Source organism: Nyctibius grandis, chromosome 35 (assembly GCF_013368605.1).
Source record: "Nyctibius grandis isolate bNycGra1 chromosome 35, bNycGra1.pri, whole genome shotgun sequence".
NCBI classification, from domain to species: domain Eukaryota; kingdom Metazoa; phylum Chordata; class Aves; order Nyctibiiformes; family Nyctibiidae; genus Nyctibius; species Nyctibius grandis.
The window spans coordinates 274,119-290,724 of NC_090692.1; the positions used below are offsets into that span (position 1 = coordinate 274,119).

Sequence of the window (16,606 nt, forward strand, 5' to 3'; positions counted from 1 at the left end):
ACCATGGAATCGTTTGGGTGGGAAGGACCTTGAAGATCATCGAGTCCAACCCTTAACCCAGCACTGCCAAGGCCACCACTAACCATGTCCCTCAGCACCACATCTACACGGCTTTTAGATTCCCCCCCCAGGGATGGGGACTCCACCACTGCCCTGGGCAGCCTGTTCCAATGCTTGACAACCCTTTGGGTGAAGAAATTGTTCCTTATCTCCAGCCTAAACCTCCCCTGGGGCAACTTGAGGCCGTTTCCTCTTGTCCTGTCGCTTGGGAGAAGAAACTAACCCCCACCTCACCACAACCTCCTCTCAGGTAGAGCCATAAGGTCTCCCCTCAGCCTCCTTTTCTCCAGACTAACTGACCCCAGGTCCCTCAGCTGCTCCTCACAAGCTCTCCAGACCCTTCTCCTTGTGCTCCAGACCCTTCACCAGCCCCGTTGCCCTTCTCTGGACTCGCTCCAGCACCTCAAGGTCTTTCTTGTCATGAGGGGCCCAAAACTGACCCCAGGATTCGAGGTGCGGCATCACCAGTGCTGAGTCCAGGGGGACGATCCCTGCCCTAGTCCTGCTGGCCGCACTAGTGCTGATCCAAGCCAGGATGCTGGTGGCCTTCTTGGCCACCTGGCCACGCTGCTGGCTCATATTCAGCAGCCATTGACCAACACCCCCACGTCCTTTTCCCCTGGGCAGCTTTCCAGCTGCTCTTCCCCAAGCCTGGAGCGGTGTGTGGGGTCATGGTGCCCCAAGGGCAGGACCCGACACTTGTTGGACCTCATACAATCGGCCTTGGCCCATCGATCCAGCCTGTCCTGATCCCTCTGTAGAGCCTTCCCACCCTCCAGCAGATCCACAACCCACCCAACTTGGTGTCATCTGCGAATTCACTGAGGGTGCACGTGATGTCCTCCTGCTGTGCTTGCTGGGAGGATGCCACTGCTGGGTGTCAAAAGCTGCCCGACCTCTTTATTTTAACAGAGACGTTAGTTCAGTTAAAACACTGCAGCGTGAGAAAACATAAATCAAAAGCATTTTTATTTAATAAATACAATATCTGATTTAAAAACATCATTGGCTGACTCTGACCAAAGAACAGCAACATCATGATGCACAGTCAGTCACCTGGTGTTACGATACTGCGGGGAAGAGGAGGAGGAGGTTGAACCTGTAACCTCAGCCAGTCTTTGGTCAGCTCATCAGTGGGGTTCCCTGGCTCTCCTGTTCCCCTGATCCACGGAAAAGGGGAGGGATCCTCCCAAATCCAACTTCCCAACAAACCATTTCCCAGGACACGCTTGCTGTTTTAGCCCCAGTGGAAGTTCTGTCCCAAAAACACGCAGAGCAGCTCCCAGGAAACCAGACTTTACCCAAGAAGGAACACTTGAGGTGTAGAAATGAACGGCAAAAGCCCTGCTGCTTCGGGCCCTGCGTCAAGGACTATGTGAACAGCTACAGTGCGGCAAACTCGCCTGAATTTTATCCACTACCTTCTCTTCAAAGCGAGCCCCGCTTAATTTGAGTTTCCTCAGCTGGGGCAGCGCTTGGCACAAAGCAATAACAGCACCGGGAGAAATGTGATCGCAGAGCTCGAGGCACAGCGTCTCCAGGCGCTGCAGGGTTGTCAAACACGCCAGCCCCGCGTCCGTCAGGGTGTGAGCGTTGCGGAGCTCCAGGAACCGGAGCCGCTTCATGTGGCGCCCGATGAAATGGGCGGCGGCGTCGCCGATGGGGCAGAGGCGCAGCACCAGGCGCTCCAGCTCCTCCAGCTGCGGAGCCGCTTGCTGAATCCCCGTGTCTGTCAGGCGGTAGGTGCCAGAAAGGCTCAGCGTCTTCAGGCGGCTGTGGGAGGAGACGCTGAGCAGATGGTAGTCGGCAAAAGCCGGGACGCTGCAGACAACGAGGTGCTGCAGCTGCGGCGGCGCCATGGCGGCAGAGAACCACGTGGCGGGGATCTCGCAGCGACTCAGCTCCAGCGTGGTGAGGGAAGGGGGGATGCTCTTGTAGGGGACGGGGCAGAGGTTTGTCTCGGCCAGGCACAGCCGGCGGAGCTGGGGACAGCGCTTCCTCAGGGCGGCCAGCAGCGCCGGGGAGACGAGCCGCCGCTTGGAGCCCAGCGTGCCCCGCAGCCGCAGCGTCTGCAGGCTGTCGCGGAACCGCCACCGCACCAGGTGCCACAGGGTCCGGGAGGTGAGCTGGGGGCGAGAAAGAAAAGGGCCCGTTCCCATGGGGTGGGCAAGGGGGGGCTCCTCTGCCTGCCGGGGGGTGATTTCCCCAGCCCCCTGTCCCCAGTGGGGTGATCCCCCCACTCCTATCCCAGCCCCCTGTCCCCAGTGGGGTGATCCCCCCACTCCTATCTCAGCCCCCTGTCCCCAGTGGGGTGATCCCCCCACTCCTATCTCAGCCCCCTGTCCCCAGTGGGGTGATCCCCCCACTCCTATCTCAGCCCCCAGTCCCCAGTGGGGTGATCCCCCCACTCCCATCTCAGCCCCCTGTCCCCAGTGGGGTGATCCCCCCACTCTTATCTCAGCCCCCTGTCCCCAGTGGGGTGATCCCCCCACTCCCATCTCAGCCCCCTGTCCCCAGTGGGGTGATCCCCCCACTCCCATCTCAGCCCCCTGCCCCCAGTGGGGTGATCCCCCCACTCCTATCTCAGCCCCCTGTCCCCAGTGGGGTGATCCCCCCGCTCCCATCTCAGCCCCCTGTCCCCAGTGGGGTGATCCCCCCACTCCTATCTCAGCCCCCTGCCCACAGTGGGGTGATCCCCTCCCGCCTCAGCCCCCTGCCTGCAGTGTGGTGATGCCCCCCTGCCCCATCTCAGTCCCCTGCCCACAATAGGGTGATTTTACCCCCCCATCTCGGCCCCCTGTCCGCACTGGGGTGATCCCCTTCCCTGTCTCAGCCCCCTGCCCGCAATGGGGTGATCCCCTTCCCTATCTCAGCCCCCAGCCCGCAGTGGGGTCATTCCCCCCGCCCCATCTCAGCCCCCTGCTCCCATCGGGGTGATCCCCCCATCTCAGCCCCCTGCCCGCACTACGGCCATTCCCTCCCCCGCCGCCCGGTGCGAGGAGGCGATCCCGCCGCCCGTACCCGGTGCGGGCTCAGATCCACATCTCTCCAAACCGCCCTGTCGAACGCCAGCCGCTGCCACCGCCGGCAGACCCTGCAGGGAGGTGGGACGCGCTCAGCGCCGGGGAGGCGGGAGGCGGCCGCTCCGGTGCCAGTCACGGACGAGGGGTGGGGGGAGGTCCCACCTGGCCGCCCGCAGCCGGTCCCGCAGCGGCAGCAGCTCCAGGACGTGCAGCAACACCGAATCGGGCAACACCGGCAGCTCCGCCGCCTCCGCCATCTTCGCGTCTTCTCGCCTTGGTGGTCGTTACGCGCGTCACTTCCGCTTCCGGTCCAACGCCCGGTAACTTCCTGTTCCGTCACAATAGCGGCTGCGGCGGAGTGACGCAGGGCTCGGTGGGTACCGGGAGGGTTCGGGGGGCACCGGGGGCGCTCCGGTGGGGTCAGAACCTCTCTATTTCACTCCCTTCCTTACCGACAACCCCCCTCGGTGCCTCTTTCCCTCTCCCGGTGCTTCTCGCTCCTTCCCGTTAACCCCCGGTGTCTCCTCCCGTGCCCCCCCCCCCACTTATCCCTCAGGCAGCCATGATCGAAGTCGTTTGCAACGATCGTCTGGGCAAGAAAGTGCGGGTGAAATGCAAGTATCTTTGAGAACCGGAGCGGGAGGGGGGGTATCCGGGGTGTGGGGGGGCTTCTCCCGGTTCTCCCCCCCCCCCCGCCATTTTCCTTAACGGCGCCGCCAGCACGGAGGATTCTATCCGTGATCTGAAGAAGCTGATCGCGGCACAGACCGGGACTCGCTGGGACAAAATCGTGCTCAAGAAATGGTGAGTGAGGCCAGGGGGGAGAAGAAGCCTTTGCCCCGGGATGGCGGGGAGGGCTCCCCCCTCTACCCTGGGGCGATGAAGACGGTACCGGCCGCCTGATAACTGTGTTTTCCGTCCCCGCAGGTACACCATTTTCAAGGATCACGTCACGCTGGGCGACTGTATCCTTCTCCGGGCGGGTGTTTTACGGTGTTAACGGCGGGGGGGGCGGTGTGTGTGGTCCGCAGCTTCCCCAGCCCTCTCCGCTCTTCTCCTTAACTCCCATCTTCCAGATGAGATCCACGATGGCATGAACCTGGAGCTCTATTACCAGTAGCGGCTGGCGCCCCTCCCGCTTCCCTCCCCGGTGCTCTCCGTGGGACCCATTCCCGTTCCCGGTGCTCTCCATGGACCCATCCCCGTTCTCCCCCCCTCCCCTGCCTCGGTATGGCCAAGCTGGAGCCGTGTTGAAGCTCTAAACCTTCTGTAGCTGCCCTGGAGTGTTTAAGTTGTTTATAATAAATTTGTGTTTCAAATCTCTGGTCGCTGTGTGGCTCCGGCGGCGGGAACGGGGCACCGGGGGCCGCGTAACGACGCGCTGCGCGTTTGTACGTATTTTGCCCACCCGCGGCCACCGTCCACTCCCCCGTCACGTGACCAGGGCTGCTTCTGGGCTCAACGCGCGCCAAGAAGGGCGGGCGCTTCCACCAATGGCAGCTCGAGGAGGGTGGGCGCTGCCTTCCCTCAGGCCAATGGGAGGAGGGAAGAGGCGGGTTCGCCCCGCCCCTCCCCGCGCCAATGGGGCCGGGCCGGGTGCGGGAGGCGCAGCCGAGGGAAGATGGCGGAGGAGGAGAAGCTGCCTGCGGGCTGGGAGAAACGCATGAGCCGCAGCTCCGGTACGCGCAGCGGCTCCGGGAGCGGAGGGGCTGGGGGGTGCCTGCTCCCGGGGCGGCGGGTTGGGCTTCTCGGGGGCCTGGGTTGGGCCCTGTGGGGGGTGCGGCCCGGTGGGCCCGGCCTGGGCCTCGGTGAGGGCTGTGAGCGGTGCCCGGGGGCGGCGGGGTGTGGAGAGCTGGGCCTGAGAGCTGGGGTGGGGGTGTGCGGGGCGCCTGGCTCCGGGGCTGCCGTGCCCGAGGGGATGGGGCTGGGGTCTGGCCTTGGCAGGGTGCGGTGAAGCGGCTCCCGGGCCCGTGGTCTGCCCGGGGAGCGGTGCCGGGGTCGTGCGGGTGTGTGGGGCCGGGGCGGGGGTTGCTCCGTCTGGGGTAAGTGGTGGAGGGAAGCGGGGCAGGGTGGCAGAGCCGAGAGGAGCCTCCGGGTTGGGATGCTTTGCCCTCGGTGGAGCCGCGGTGGCTCGGGGAGGGAAGTTGGGGGGTCAGGACGGTGCTTTCAGCGGGGTTTTATCCTTTGTGGCAAGAGCTTTTTGTGTTTAGTGGCTCCAAATCAGTTCCTAGGAGGTTGTGTTCATCAGCTTGGCTGCTCTGCTCGTTTGTTTGAGCCGGGGACGATGAGGCTGAGGGGAGAGGGGCCCACGTGAACCCTTTTTTGCCAGAACTACCGGGGTTGAAGCATCCTGGAGAGGGAGGGAGCCCCGTGGCTGTCTGGAGTTAGCAGGTTTAGGCTGTTGGTTGGGATTGCAAACCGGGAGCTCGGGCCCATTGCTGTGAGCTCGTAGCTTCCCGCCACACAGCTTTGCTGTTGCAGCCCCTCACCTTGGTTGCTTGGCTTTTTTCTCGAGTCTGGTCTGCTTTTAGCTTCAGTGGAGAGCTTTGGGGTGAGTGATTCGCTAGAAGAAAGCGGGCATCGTCTCGATGGATGCTGTGAGTTATCGCAGGTAAACGCCCGCGTGGCTCTGAGCGCTTGGTCCTTGAGCTCAAAATTATCTGGTTTTAGTGCTGAAGGTGACTTCACAGGCGCTTCATTTTCTGCTACCTGGAGAAACCGTGGATATCTTGTGCAGGAAGGGTTTATTTTCTGGTAGAAAAAAAGGTGATTTTTCGGAAGGAAAGATCTGTGCAGTGCAAAGTTGTGCTCTTTGCTGACCACGTTTGCTGCGGGAGGTGCTTAACAGAGAGGCTTTACACTGTTTAACCCTTGTGAACGGGGCTGGAGTGCAGCGCAGCCGTATCCCCAGGCCACAAACCCGGCACTGTCCCCCTTCTCGGCAGCAGCAGGGTGGTGCCTGGGGGTGGTTGTCGTTTCCACTGCGTCCGTGGGTGTTTTGTCGCTGATCCGTGTGAGCCTCGTGGAGCGGAAGGCAGCTGGAGCCTGCGTTTGCGTGGGGCTGGTGCTTTGGCTAAAGGAAATTACGTGGAGCTGTAAAGTCTTGTTTCCTACCTCGTGTGTTTGAGCTGATGGCGTGGATGTGGCCGAGCTCTCACAGGAATCCAGTCGCCTTTTCCTACGGGGTCGAGGATCTGCCTCTTGGGGTCGAGGATCTGCCTCTTGGGGTCGAGGATCTGCCTCTTGGGGTCGAGGATCTGCCTCTTGGGGTCGAGGATCTGCCTCTTGGGGTCAGAAACTGATTCTTAACGTCAAGAAGCTGATGCTCGGGGTCTGCCAGGAGCTTTTTTTTCACGCCAGCCCCCTCTCTCTGCCCGCAGGCCGTGTTTATTACTTCAACCACATCACGAATGCCAGCCAGTGGGAACGGCCCAGCGGCAGCGGGAAGAACGGCCAAGGGGAGCCCAGCAAAGTGCGCTGTTCACATCTCCTGGTGAAGCACAACCAGTCCAGAAGACCCTCGTCGTGGAGGCAGGAAAAGATCACGCGGACCAAAGATGAGGCACTGGAGCTTATAAATGGCAAGTAAATGCAGGAGAGAGAGGGAGAATATGGTACTGTTGAAGGGGAAAAGTCATTTTTAAGGCCCTGAGATGGGTGGTTCAGTGTGTTGTGAACTTGCTAAAGCAGAGTGGTTTTTTTAGGCTGAGTGGTTTGAACGTGGACTTTCGTGTGGCCCAGCCACTCAGAGAAAGTTTTGCTGTATGATTAAATGATGTAAAGACAGGTCCCAGCCCGTGTGTCTTCCCCTTTATTTTTTTTTTTGTAATGTTATTTCAGAGGTTTGTTTGTATTTTCTTTGTAAATGTGTATTTTTAATATTAAAAAATAAAATTATTTAAAGCTAAAACAAATGTTCTTTAAACATTTCTTTTTATTTAATGTCACTCCTTGCCCTAGTAGCAACTTAGAGTATGTTCTAATTAACCTCTGCTTGAAATCGAGTTGCTTGTAGGAGGCGATCCACCTTGCACGAGGCCGTGCGGGTGACCCGAGCGGCTTGGGCTGTTCCCAAAGCGTTCTGGCTTGTGCTGGGGCCTAGGAGCGAGGGTGCTGTGTCCCTGCTGCAGGAGCTGGGGGGAATCTTTGCAGCCTAGATTTTTTTTCCTTGCAGCTCTGGCAGTAGCACTGAATGGATGTCGTGTTTCTTTGGCAGCGAGGTTCTTGATCTTACAGAAGCGAGTTCAGAGTCCAGCTGTTACTATTGGCTTTTACCTCTTAGGATAAGGAATTTAGGGGCTTGGGTGAGATTTAAATCTGTCCTAGTGATTAATTGATGAAGCTGAGACTGTGCTCTTCAGTGGCAGTGAGGTTGCAAAGCCAAGCTGACACGCTGCGAGCGCGCAGATACGTAGCACAGCGCTGGGCCTGTCTTTTATGGCTTCAGCAATGAGGGAGGGAAGATAAGGAGGGTGTTTTGGCTGTTGCCTTCATCCTAACCAACCATAAATATAAGGATTTTCTTAATTTGAAAGCCCTAGAAGGGGAAATATCTTTGCTGAATAACTCAAAGCGCTGAGGCAGTGACCAGCAGGTGGTATCTGCTCACCACCTTTGCAAGGGGAGGTTGAATTATCTGGCACGGATGGGGATTTTCTTAGGGAATTGTCTCCTTCGGGTTAGGGTGGCTGAGGAAGTGTGACCAGGGGTAAAGCAGGATGCACGTGGAGTGTGGAGATCTGTGCTGAGGGAGTTGAGACTGGTGTAAAGATAAGGAGAATGAAATATTTAATATTTCAGCCAAGCTGCAAATTCTCTGTCTCTTTCTCTTTCAATCTCTCTGCGGTGCCTGGAGAGGAAAGAGTCGTGATTAAAACTTCATGTAAACACCCTGCTTGTGTTCTTGGTAAAGGCCATCAGGGAATTAACTCCTGTGGTGGAAATACCATTGTCAAAAAAACCCCTGACCACCCTTCTGTCCACATTTGTCCTCGATAAACATCATTCCTGGCCATAGGGAACATCAGCTTGTGATTAATTATTTTATTATCGCAGGGAATGTGGGAAGAACTGGGAAGAAATTTCAGATTTGAGCCTGACCCTGGTATTAAAGGTAGCGAAACCTCTTAGTCCTCTCTGCAAGCTTTAGCTGTTTAACAGACCATTAGGGTCTGAGTTTGCTGTGAAGGTTATTTCAGACCATCTCTGCTCTGCTGTGTAGAAACCCAGTTTCCAGCTAAACGCTGCTTGTGATCAGTTTCTATCCAGTGTTTCTTGCATTAGTGTTGTTTAATTACTTAATTAAATTTAATTTCTTCCTGATGTTGACCTCTCAGTGGATTTCGAGAGCCCCGCTCTTCACCAGCCTGTTTTTGCACGCTGAGCCAACCAGGTTTTTAGTCTCTGCTAATGTAGGTCATCTCTTCTGCTCTTTCTGCTCTTAGCCCTCCTTTGCATTTCAGTTTCAATTAATCTGTCTTGAGCGTGGGTTCATCGTGGTGTGCAATATTCCAGATTAGCTCTTGGCTGTGCCTTCGACTGTGGCATTTACTACTGCCCTTCTCTGCTGAGCGTACCGTGACTTCGGTGCTGTGTTTCTGGCTTTTAAAGTCGTACTCCCTGTTTTGGAGTTGTCATTCTGCATTTAATCCTCCTCTTTCTGATCGAGCTCTCTGCCTACAGTGAATTTTTTTTGTTGCTGCTTTCTGAATAGGTGCGTGAGTTCGCTTGGTGCCGTTGGATCTTGCTTGGTCATTCAGGTCACGTTTAATATTCTGATCCTCCTTTCTGCTGACAGTGCTTCCAGCTGGTTATTTGCATGTTTCGTTAGCTCACCCCTGCTTCTTGTTGCCGAATCAGCTAGGATTCATCCCAAAGATCAGTCCCCAAAAGCTGCTCTGCCTCAGTACTCCTCGTGTCAGCACAATCCATTGCCATTCTTCATCTCACTCTTCTTGCGCTCATTATTCCATTTAACTTACGCCCAGAAGTTTTTAGGGGCACTTTATTAAAACCTGGACAGTATCTGAGATCAGGTACTGAGATCATCTGGGGAAAAGGGCTCGTTAATCCCACTTTGCAGAGCCAAAGTTTAGACACGGGGTGCAGGTGTCTTGTTTTGGTAGAGGTGGCTCGGAACGACTGCCTTAGCTTTAAAAAAGCCTTAGGTTTTATCCAGGAAAACCCTCATCCAGTTGGCAGGCGGATTTTGCTGCTGGGCTGGTCACTGGCTTAAAATTAAGAGGTTTTAATAAGTAAATTCTGTTTCAATGTGTGGTTGACTGGTTTTCTCTACAAGCTTGTGAGACCCTCTTTACCCCTCGGAACCTGCCTGGCCTGCCCAGCTGGAAAAGCAAACCGAGCTTGGACACCTTGCTGAAGGCCAGAGGTTCAGGCTAGTGGCAGCTGGTTTAAAGAGAGGGCTGAATTGGGGAGGAAAAAGTGGGCTGTAGGCTACAAGAGTAATCTGCAGATTTAAAACCCCGTCGTTTTGGTCCGGCGAGCATTAAACTGCAATAAAGGAGTTCATTTGGAAATGGATAGCCTGCTTTTTCAGTCACTGCTGGATACATCAACTCCTAAGAGGCAACATCCATTCTCTCATTAAGGAATATTTTCTCACCTGCCCCCAGCCCTCACAGATATTTCCTCAAATTTATACAAGTATATAGCGTTAAAATGAGCTGGAAAATACTTAATTTCCTCATCCTTTTACATCAGAAACCGCCCTCTTCCTTTGCTGAGAGCATCCCTCCAAATAATAAAGCTCTTGAATTACCTGCATGACCCTTTTTCAGGTAGGGACCTTCCACTGCTTGAGGCTGGAATAAACGATGCCCAGCCCTATTTTATTTTCTTTTTAGAGGTTTATCTAGCAAAGTGCAGACTCTATACAAGCAGGCTGCAGGGCTTGCATGGGAATGACCTGAAATAGGAAATTTGGTTATCAAAACCAGGAGACTTAATAGAAAATCTGTCTCGTGTCAGTGGCACTTGTGCTTTGCTCACCTCCAGAGCAGTCACTATCTGTAATTAGTGGCTCCCCAATCAAGCTGTTGACTGGAAAATACGATCTGTCTCCTAGGTTTTCTCATTAAGAGCTAGCAGGGGGGTTTCCACCGGTCCAGAAAGATTCAGAACAGTGAGGCAGAGCTCTCGCTTAAGACTACAAATATTTCTTAAGTGACCTTTTAAAAAGCTGCCTTGACAAATAATTCGCTCCTCGGGGATTCTTCATGCTCCTTCTTCGACGGAGGGGAGCCCTTCTGAAATCAAAAGCTCATCTGTTTTGAAGCCCAATAATAAATTCCCGTGCTTCAGGGGCAGTAGGAGGCGGAATCACCTTTTTTTTTATTTAATAGAAGCTTCAATAGAAATGGGCCACGGTGCAAAGATGGAAACGTGCTTGGAAAAAAAAAACCCAAACGTGAGACAAGTGCTTTTGGGGTGTTAGGAAAGTTTAGGTCTGGCTCTGTCTTCATTCAAGAGGTCTGAAAACCTCGCTGCGTGTACGTGGTGTGTGTACGGGGCTGTTTGTGCCCTTCTTGGTGCAGGAGGTAATGCTTAAAGTGGGTTTTTGGGGGTTTTTTCCCCTCCCCTGACTGAATTATTCCCTGTATTTACAGGCTACATCCAGAAGATAAAATCGGGAGAAGAGGATTTTGAATCTCTCGCTTCCCAGTTCAGCGACTGCAGCTCAGCAAAAGCGGGAGGCGACCTGGGCGCGTTTGGAAGAGGTGAGTCGAGCTCCAGGCTGGCGACGTGGGTCAAGATTACAGGGTTGGTGCTGATCTTGGCAGGAGGTGGGGTTTGATAATGCAAAAACTGCTGGGGGAATGACCATGCAAATGGATTTACATGCTAGGCGGCCTGCTGTGCAGGAGATGTCGTTTATGCCTAGGAGTTAAACCAATTAGGAATACAACTATAGTAGTATTTTAGGTGGAGAGGAGCTGTTGTGCAAACGCCCTTCATGAAATTGGCTTTTCCCTCTGGAAAAGGGTTTTCCAGCTACGCCGAGTGGAAATCCAGTCCCACAGCGTAATGAGCCCTGAATGAGGAAGAAGGGATAAGTCTTGCTAACGGCCCGCCAGATAAATGGTTTGGCACTCTAATCTTGGATGAGAAAGCTATTAGCAAATTGTGGAAATAACAATTCACAGCCCACCGAAATAGCATTGCTGATGAGAGATTTTGTTACAGGATTATTGATCAGTGCAGTGAGGGAGCGACAACAAAAAGCTCGTGGGTTCTTCCTCGTTAATGAGATTTGCGTGTGTGGGAGGAAGAATCTTTGGGATGGGGAAGCGTAACGTTGAAACCTCTTTTGCTTTATCTTAGGGATGCTCTTTGCAGTAATTTCCACTAGGAGGAAAACATCAAGCGATGATGTCGTGAGCACAGCTGCAATATTCAAAGAACAAACCAAAATCTTTTTGTAGCGAAGGTGTTTGTGCATATTTATTTGCCCTGCCAGCTGACGCCCACCCAGCTTTGGCAGGTTACACTCTATTCAAGAATGTGGTTTGGGTTTTTTTTCCCCTAAAATACTGTTTTTAATCACTGTTCCTTTTCAGGGTGCGGCGTTGCTGTAGCTCAGCAACAGTTCCCTCCTCAAATAGATCCTTTCAGTGATAGTTGATGGATTTGTACATAATGAAGCATTAATCCTAGGGTGCTGTGTCTGCTGTTGGGGGTTCAGTGGAAGCTCTGCTCGTTGTGCTCTCTGGAGGCATATAGAAAGAGATTTATTGCTTTTTTTTTCTGGCTGCACCAAAATGTAAAGAAATTGTTGCAAGAGCCAGTTCCCACTAGATGGCATTGGAGCCATGTGTGGTGGCCAAGCCCCTGGGCTGCCACTCCATCCCCCTCTCTGCCTCTTGGGTTTTTTTTTTTACTGGGCTGAAAATGTAATTTGTTAGAACTTGGAGCACTGGTTACTTCGGAGGTGAAGTTATTAAAACATTTCCATTTGTCTTCCTGAAACCCTTCAAATAAGTCATGTTTCTGCTCGAGGGAGACCGCTGTGGTTCAGCAGGGAGGCTTTACCTCATCTGCAGTAAAGATTTCAGGTCCTAGTGGAAAATAACCAAAAAAATTCAGGTGACGAGGCAGGTCTGCCTGACGGCGAGTGACACTGGCTTTGTAACTGGAGCTGGGAGCCAGGCACGCTGCCTGCCTCTCCTGGCAATTAATCGAAACGCTGACACGAGAGAAGGGAAGCTCTGGAAAGCTGTATGCATCAGGTCGCTTCAGTAATAAGCCACTGTTTTTTGGAAGGGGAAAATACCAAGCTGAAGCTATTACTGATCCTGAAAGGGAGGAATTGAGTGCCTTTTGTGGCATCAAACTGGTGTAGAGAAAAGGGAATGGATGGATGGAGGCCCTGAAATAAAACATGAATTCTGGAGATGCTGCCGGGCTGGATGCCATGCATCTGGGATGTGGCGGCCTTTGAAGGGTCGGGAAGGTTTCGTTTGCAAAGAGATTAGTGTATGGCTGCGATGTCTGCTGCTGATCCAGCTGTCAGGCTGCCTGGAAGCTTTCTGCAGCCCCCTCCTAACGTGCTGCGGAGCCCAAAGCCACAGCACCGCCTCGAAGCTTGGAGACAAGCGTCGTAAACTTACAGGAGATTTATGTCGCGTTTCTGGCAAGACGCTGGTCCGTACATCTCCTCAGGCATCTCGAGGCGAGCTTTGCGAGCGTGGCCAGTGCAAAGAGCAGAGAGTAAGGGTTCCCTCTGTGCCTGGGGGACTGTCACCTCCTGGCCTTCCCTCGCACGCACCTTGTCCTTCTGCTGAAGCTTTTGCTGAGAGTCCCCCGGTGAGACTTTGACCTGTTGGTAGCAGTAAAACCTCGTTACTTCATCTGGGGCGGGCGGTTTCTCTGCTCTAACTGCTGTCACAGGAAGCTGGGCAAAAATACTGTCCCCCCTGAGTCCCCCTGCAGCAGGCTGCTGGCTCTCCTCTTGGCTTGAATCATTCTGGCTGAGCACTTGTGCTGCTTGTTCCTTCTGCCCCTCTGCAGAGCTGCGGTGGTTCTGCTCGTGAGTCCCCGTGCGGGGTCCTTCCTCTGAGCACCTCTGGCTTTCCTGACCCTGGATTGTTAAAACCTCCTGCAACTCGGTGACTTAGAGGCCTTAAGAGCAATTCTTATCTAGGTCATGACATTATCCACGTGTACCTTGTAAATTATTTAGCACAGCTTGTAATGCACACCGCATCCATTCCCCCCGCGTACCTGGAGGGCACGCGAGGCTGGAAGACGAACATCCACTTGAGCCAGTGAGTCTGCAGAACAGATTTCCTCTGCCTTTTGGGTCCGCAGCTCTCTGAGTATCTTTCCTTGCTGCAGTGATGTCTGTAGGATCTGAACAAAACCCCCCTGTTTTAAAAAAAAAAAAAGAAAAACATCTGTGTACACGCATGTGTGAATTAGTTGTTTTGAATCATCTTCTGGGAGCAGATGAAAACAAATACCCCCTGCAAGTTACTAATTGGTGACTTTGTTGTTTGCCTGGAAGCTGTCCTCATTTGAGGCTTGCTTGCTCAGGAAGATCCTCCGTGCGTTGCTGGGCTTAATTGAACTTTCTGGTGTCTGCTCTCTGCAGGTCAGATGCAGAAGCCTTTTGAAGACGCCTCATTTGCGCTGAGGGCTGGCGAGATGAGCGGGCCGGTTTTCACAGAATCAGGGATCCACATCATCCTACGCACGGAGTGAAGTGCCTTGGTGACACGTAGAAAGGAAAGGGCGAGGGGAAGAAAGGAGAAAAAAAAATAAAACAAACCACAAAACCTACGCCAACCCTGCACTCTCCCAGATGAACTTCATATCCAGTTTAAAAAAAAAAAAAGCTCATTTCATATCTCAATATCCTCTGTGGCACCTGACACGGTGTTTTTCACCTGCAGAGATGCATGGTTAGCCAAGGGTGAGAACACGAGCAAACTAAGACAGTAGCATCTTTCGTAAGCAGAGAGCACGTTAAACCCAACCTTTCTGGCATGCCACAGCTGCTTGAGTTGTATTGACGTGTCTCCTAAGCGGAGGAGTTGTCAGTGCTAAAGGTCACACTTCAGTGCTTCCCACATCCACCCCGTTAGAGACGCCGAGTATTTATTGCAGCGCCGCGCTGACGACGGCCACGCTGACTTGTGAACTCTGGTGCTACGACGGAAGGAGCTCCCCCAGCCTCTGCATGTTTCGCTTAAAAACACATTTTAACCCGAAGGAACGATACTTGCTCTTGGTTTGTAGAAGTGATTTACTAAAGCCGTTCATAAATTGACTGCAAGATCTCAAATGATGAGCCAGCTTAGCACGGGGCGCCCGTCCCTCGGTGTCCATCCGTAGCTGCGTCGTCCCTCTGTCCCCGTCGCGCGGTGGCACCGGGACCTCCCTCTGCTCCTGCCATCGCTTCGATTCTCACACTTGAAGATGCCTTTTGGTCCTGAATCCCAACGAGAGAGGCTAACGGCCAGTAGTTCCCGCTGCAGGAGGAGCAGTCGCCAGCCCGAGCTGCGTAGCGGTACGTAGGATGCTGTGTGCTTCCCGTGCCAGCCCGGAGTCACTCCATTACTTAGACACGACGGTGCCGTGCTGCGGGGCGGGACTGTGGTGGGGGTGCAGTTCTAGCTAGAAGGCTCTTTGTTTTTTTTCCCTCAAGCTCCTCTCAATCCACTCGTGGTTTAAACACTGTAAGTCATTGTTTTCCGGTTACGCTGCATTGCTTATGTTTGGCAAAAGAAAAACGGGGAGGGGGGGGAAAAAAATCCCAGCTTTGGTCCAGTGCAAACCAGCTGTATAGTTCCAGTTCTCTTGAGCAGAAAATAAAGCCCTCTCCAATTAAACATTTCGAGAGCTCTGGTACTGGTTATTTCTCCTCCTTTTGCTCATTTCTCCTCCTTTTGCTCATTTCTCCTCCTTTTGCTCATTTCTCCTCCTTTTGCTCATTTCTCCTCCTTTTGCTCATTTCTCCTCCTTTTGCTTATTTCTCCTCCTTTGCCTTTAGAGATCTTGTTGCTTCTGTTAGAACAAACAAAAACCTCTGCAGTATGTGCTGAGTTGGCTCTTGCTGTTTGTTGTGTTTTTTTTTTTTAATCCTAAAATGGAAATGTGGCTCGCATGGTGTTAAGAAAAACTTCTCCAAATTTGTCTTAAGCTGTAAGTTAATGTTCTTTATTCTCTGTTATTGGGTTCTCCTGCGTTGCGTCGAGTCGATGTCTTATTTCCTAAGAACGGTTTAAATCCTGGTACAAGGTGTTACTTCAGATAAGGTAAAAACAGTATTTCTAGTGCAATTTAATAACGGTGTCCTACCTCTCCTGAGCTCTGCAAGTCTGGGTGTTCCTTTCGTGCTGTGAAATCAGCGATTATGGAGAGCAGCTCCTCGGTGGGTTGGGTTTTTTTCCTAAAAACTCCCATCTTAGAGCTGGGGAAAGGCAACCTCTCCTCCGTGCTCTCCCCAGTTACCCGCATCACCAAACCCAAACATCTGGATATCGCTGGCGGTTCTACTCGTTGCTGGTTGTGCTGGGAGGTGGAAGGCTCTCACGCGTCGGGTGAAAGTTGGTTTCTGTGGCTACACATTGATTTAAAAAAAATAAATAAAAATGAAAAGTGTGACCGCGAGTGGAAGGTTGAGGAGATGGCCGTGAAAAAAAGAGAAGGTGGAGAATTTGGGGTGTGGGTTAAGATGCTGCTGGGGGTTTTCTGTTACTGTCATAGGCAGAGGGTTTGTCATGGGCAAAGACCTCGCAGCAGCAAGTCGTGGGGCTGCCTGAGAAGGGGCTGGCTTCTAAAAAGTGCGTGTTGGTGGCTGGGGATGGAGCAAGAAGGACATGGAGCTGTTGGAGCGAGTCCAGAGGAGGCCACGGAGATGCTCCGAGGGCTGGAGCCCCTCTGCTCTGGAGACAGGCTGAGAGAGCTGGGGCTGTTCAGCCTGGAGAAGAGAAGGCTCTGGGGAGACCTTCTAGCACCTTCCAGTGCCTGAAGGGGCTACAGGAAAGCTGGAGAGGGGCTTTTTACAAGGGCGTGGAGTGATGGGACGAGGGGGAACGGTTTTAAACTGCAAGAGGGGAGATTGAGATGAGATATTAGGAAGAAATTCTTTGCTGTGAGGGTGGTGAGAGCCTGGTCCAGGTTGCCCAGAGAAGCTGTGGCTGCCCCCTCCCTGGCAGGGTTCAAGGGCAGGTTGGATGGGGCTTGGAGCAACCTGGGCTGGTGGAAGGTGTCCCTGCCCATGGCAGGGGGTTGAACTGGATGGTCTTTAAGGTCCTTCCAACCCAAACCAGTCTGTGGCTCTGGGATACTGTTCTGGGTGAGTCAGGGAGCAGCACGGCTCCGTCCAGCCCCGCTCCTGCAGGGAGCCCTGGCTCCGTGCTCCAGCCGAGTGTCAGCCCTTGGCTCCGTCGCTGGAGCGGTGACACTAACAGTAACCGCTTCTGACTGTGTCGCGTTTGAAGCCTTCGCTTCTCCGGAAGGATCATTTAAGGGATTTCTTCTGGTTTCTCTCCAAGGCCTGA

The 16,606-nt window shown here is 53.5% G+C and overlaps 3 protein-coding genes across 3 annotated transcripts; 2 read left to right on the forward strand and 1 right to left on the reverse strand.

The window, feature by feature from the left end:
- Window positions 1–1,012: 1,012 nt before the first annotated feature.
- Window positions 1,013–3,387, reverse strand: FBXL12 (F-box and leucine rich repeat protein 12). Its single transcript, XM_068421744.1, has 3 exons — window positions 3,246–3,387; window positions 3,082–3,154; window positions 1,013–2,186 (listed from the first exon to the last, which is right to left on the reverse strand). Exons 1-3 carry the CDS (start codon window positions 3,338–3,340, stop codon window positions 1,425–1,427), a joined length of 930 nt encoding a protein of 309 aa, XP_068277845.1. The 5' UTR covers window positions 3,341–3,387; the 3' UTR covers window positions 1,013–1,424.
- UBL5 (ubiquitin like 5) lies at window positions 3,357–4,402 on the forward strand. Its single transcript, XM_068421745.1, has 5 exons — window positions 3,357–3,456; window positions 3,640–3,701; window positions 3,804–3,887; window positions 4,011–4,048; window positions 4,160–4,402. The coding sequence occupies exons 2-5, from the start codon at window positions 3,646–3,648 to the stop codon at window positions 4,201–4,203; spliced, it is 222 nt and encodes a 73-aa protein (XP_068277846.1). The 5' UTR covers window positions 3,357–3,456; window positions 3,640–3,645; the 3' UTR covers window positions 4,204–4,402.
- A 249-nt stretch (window positions 4,403–4,651) lies between these two features.
- On the forward strand, window positions 4,652–14,932 carry PIN1 (peptidylprolyl cis/trans isomerase, NIMA-interacting 1). The gene is made up of 4 exons (XM_068421743.1): window positions 4,652–4,762; window positions 6,464–6,664; window positions 10,709–10,819; window positions 13,693–14,932. Exons 1-4 carry the CDS (start codon window positions 4,705–4,707, stop codon window positions 13,800–13,802), a joined length of 480 nt encoding a protein of 159 aa, XP_068277844.1. The 5' UTR covers window positions 4,652–4,704; the 3' UTR covers window positions 13,803–14,932.
- The last annotated feature ends 1,674 nt before the right edge of the window (window positions 14,933–16,606 follow it).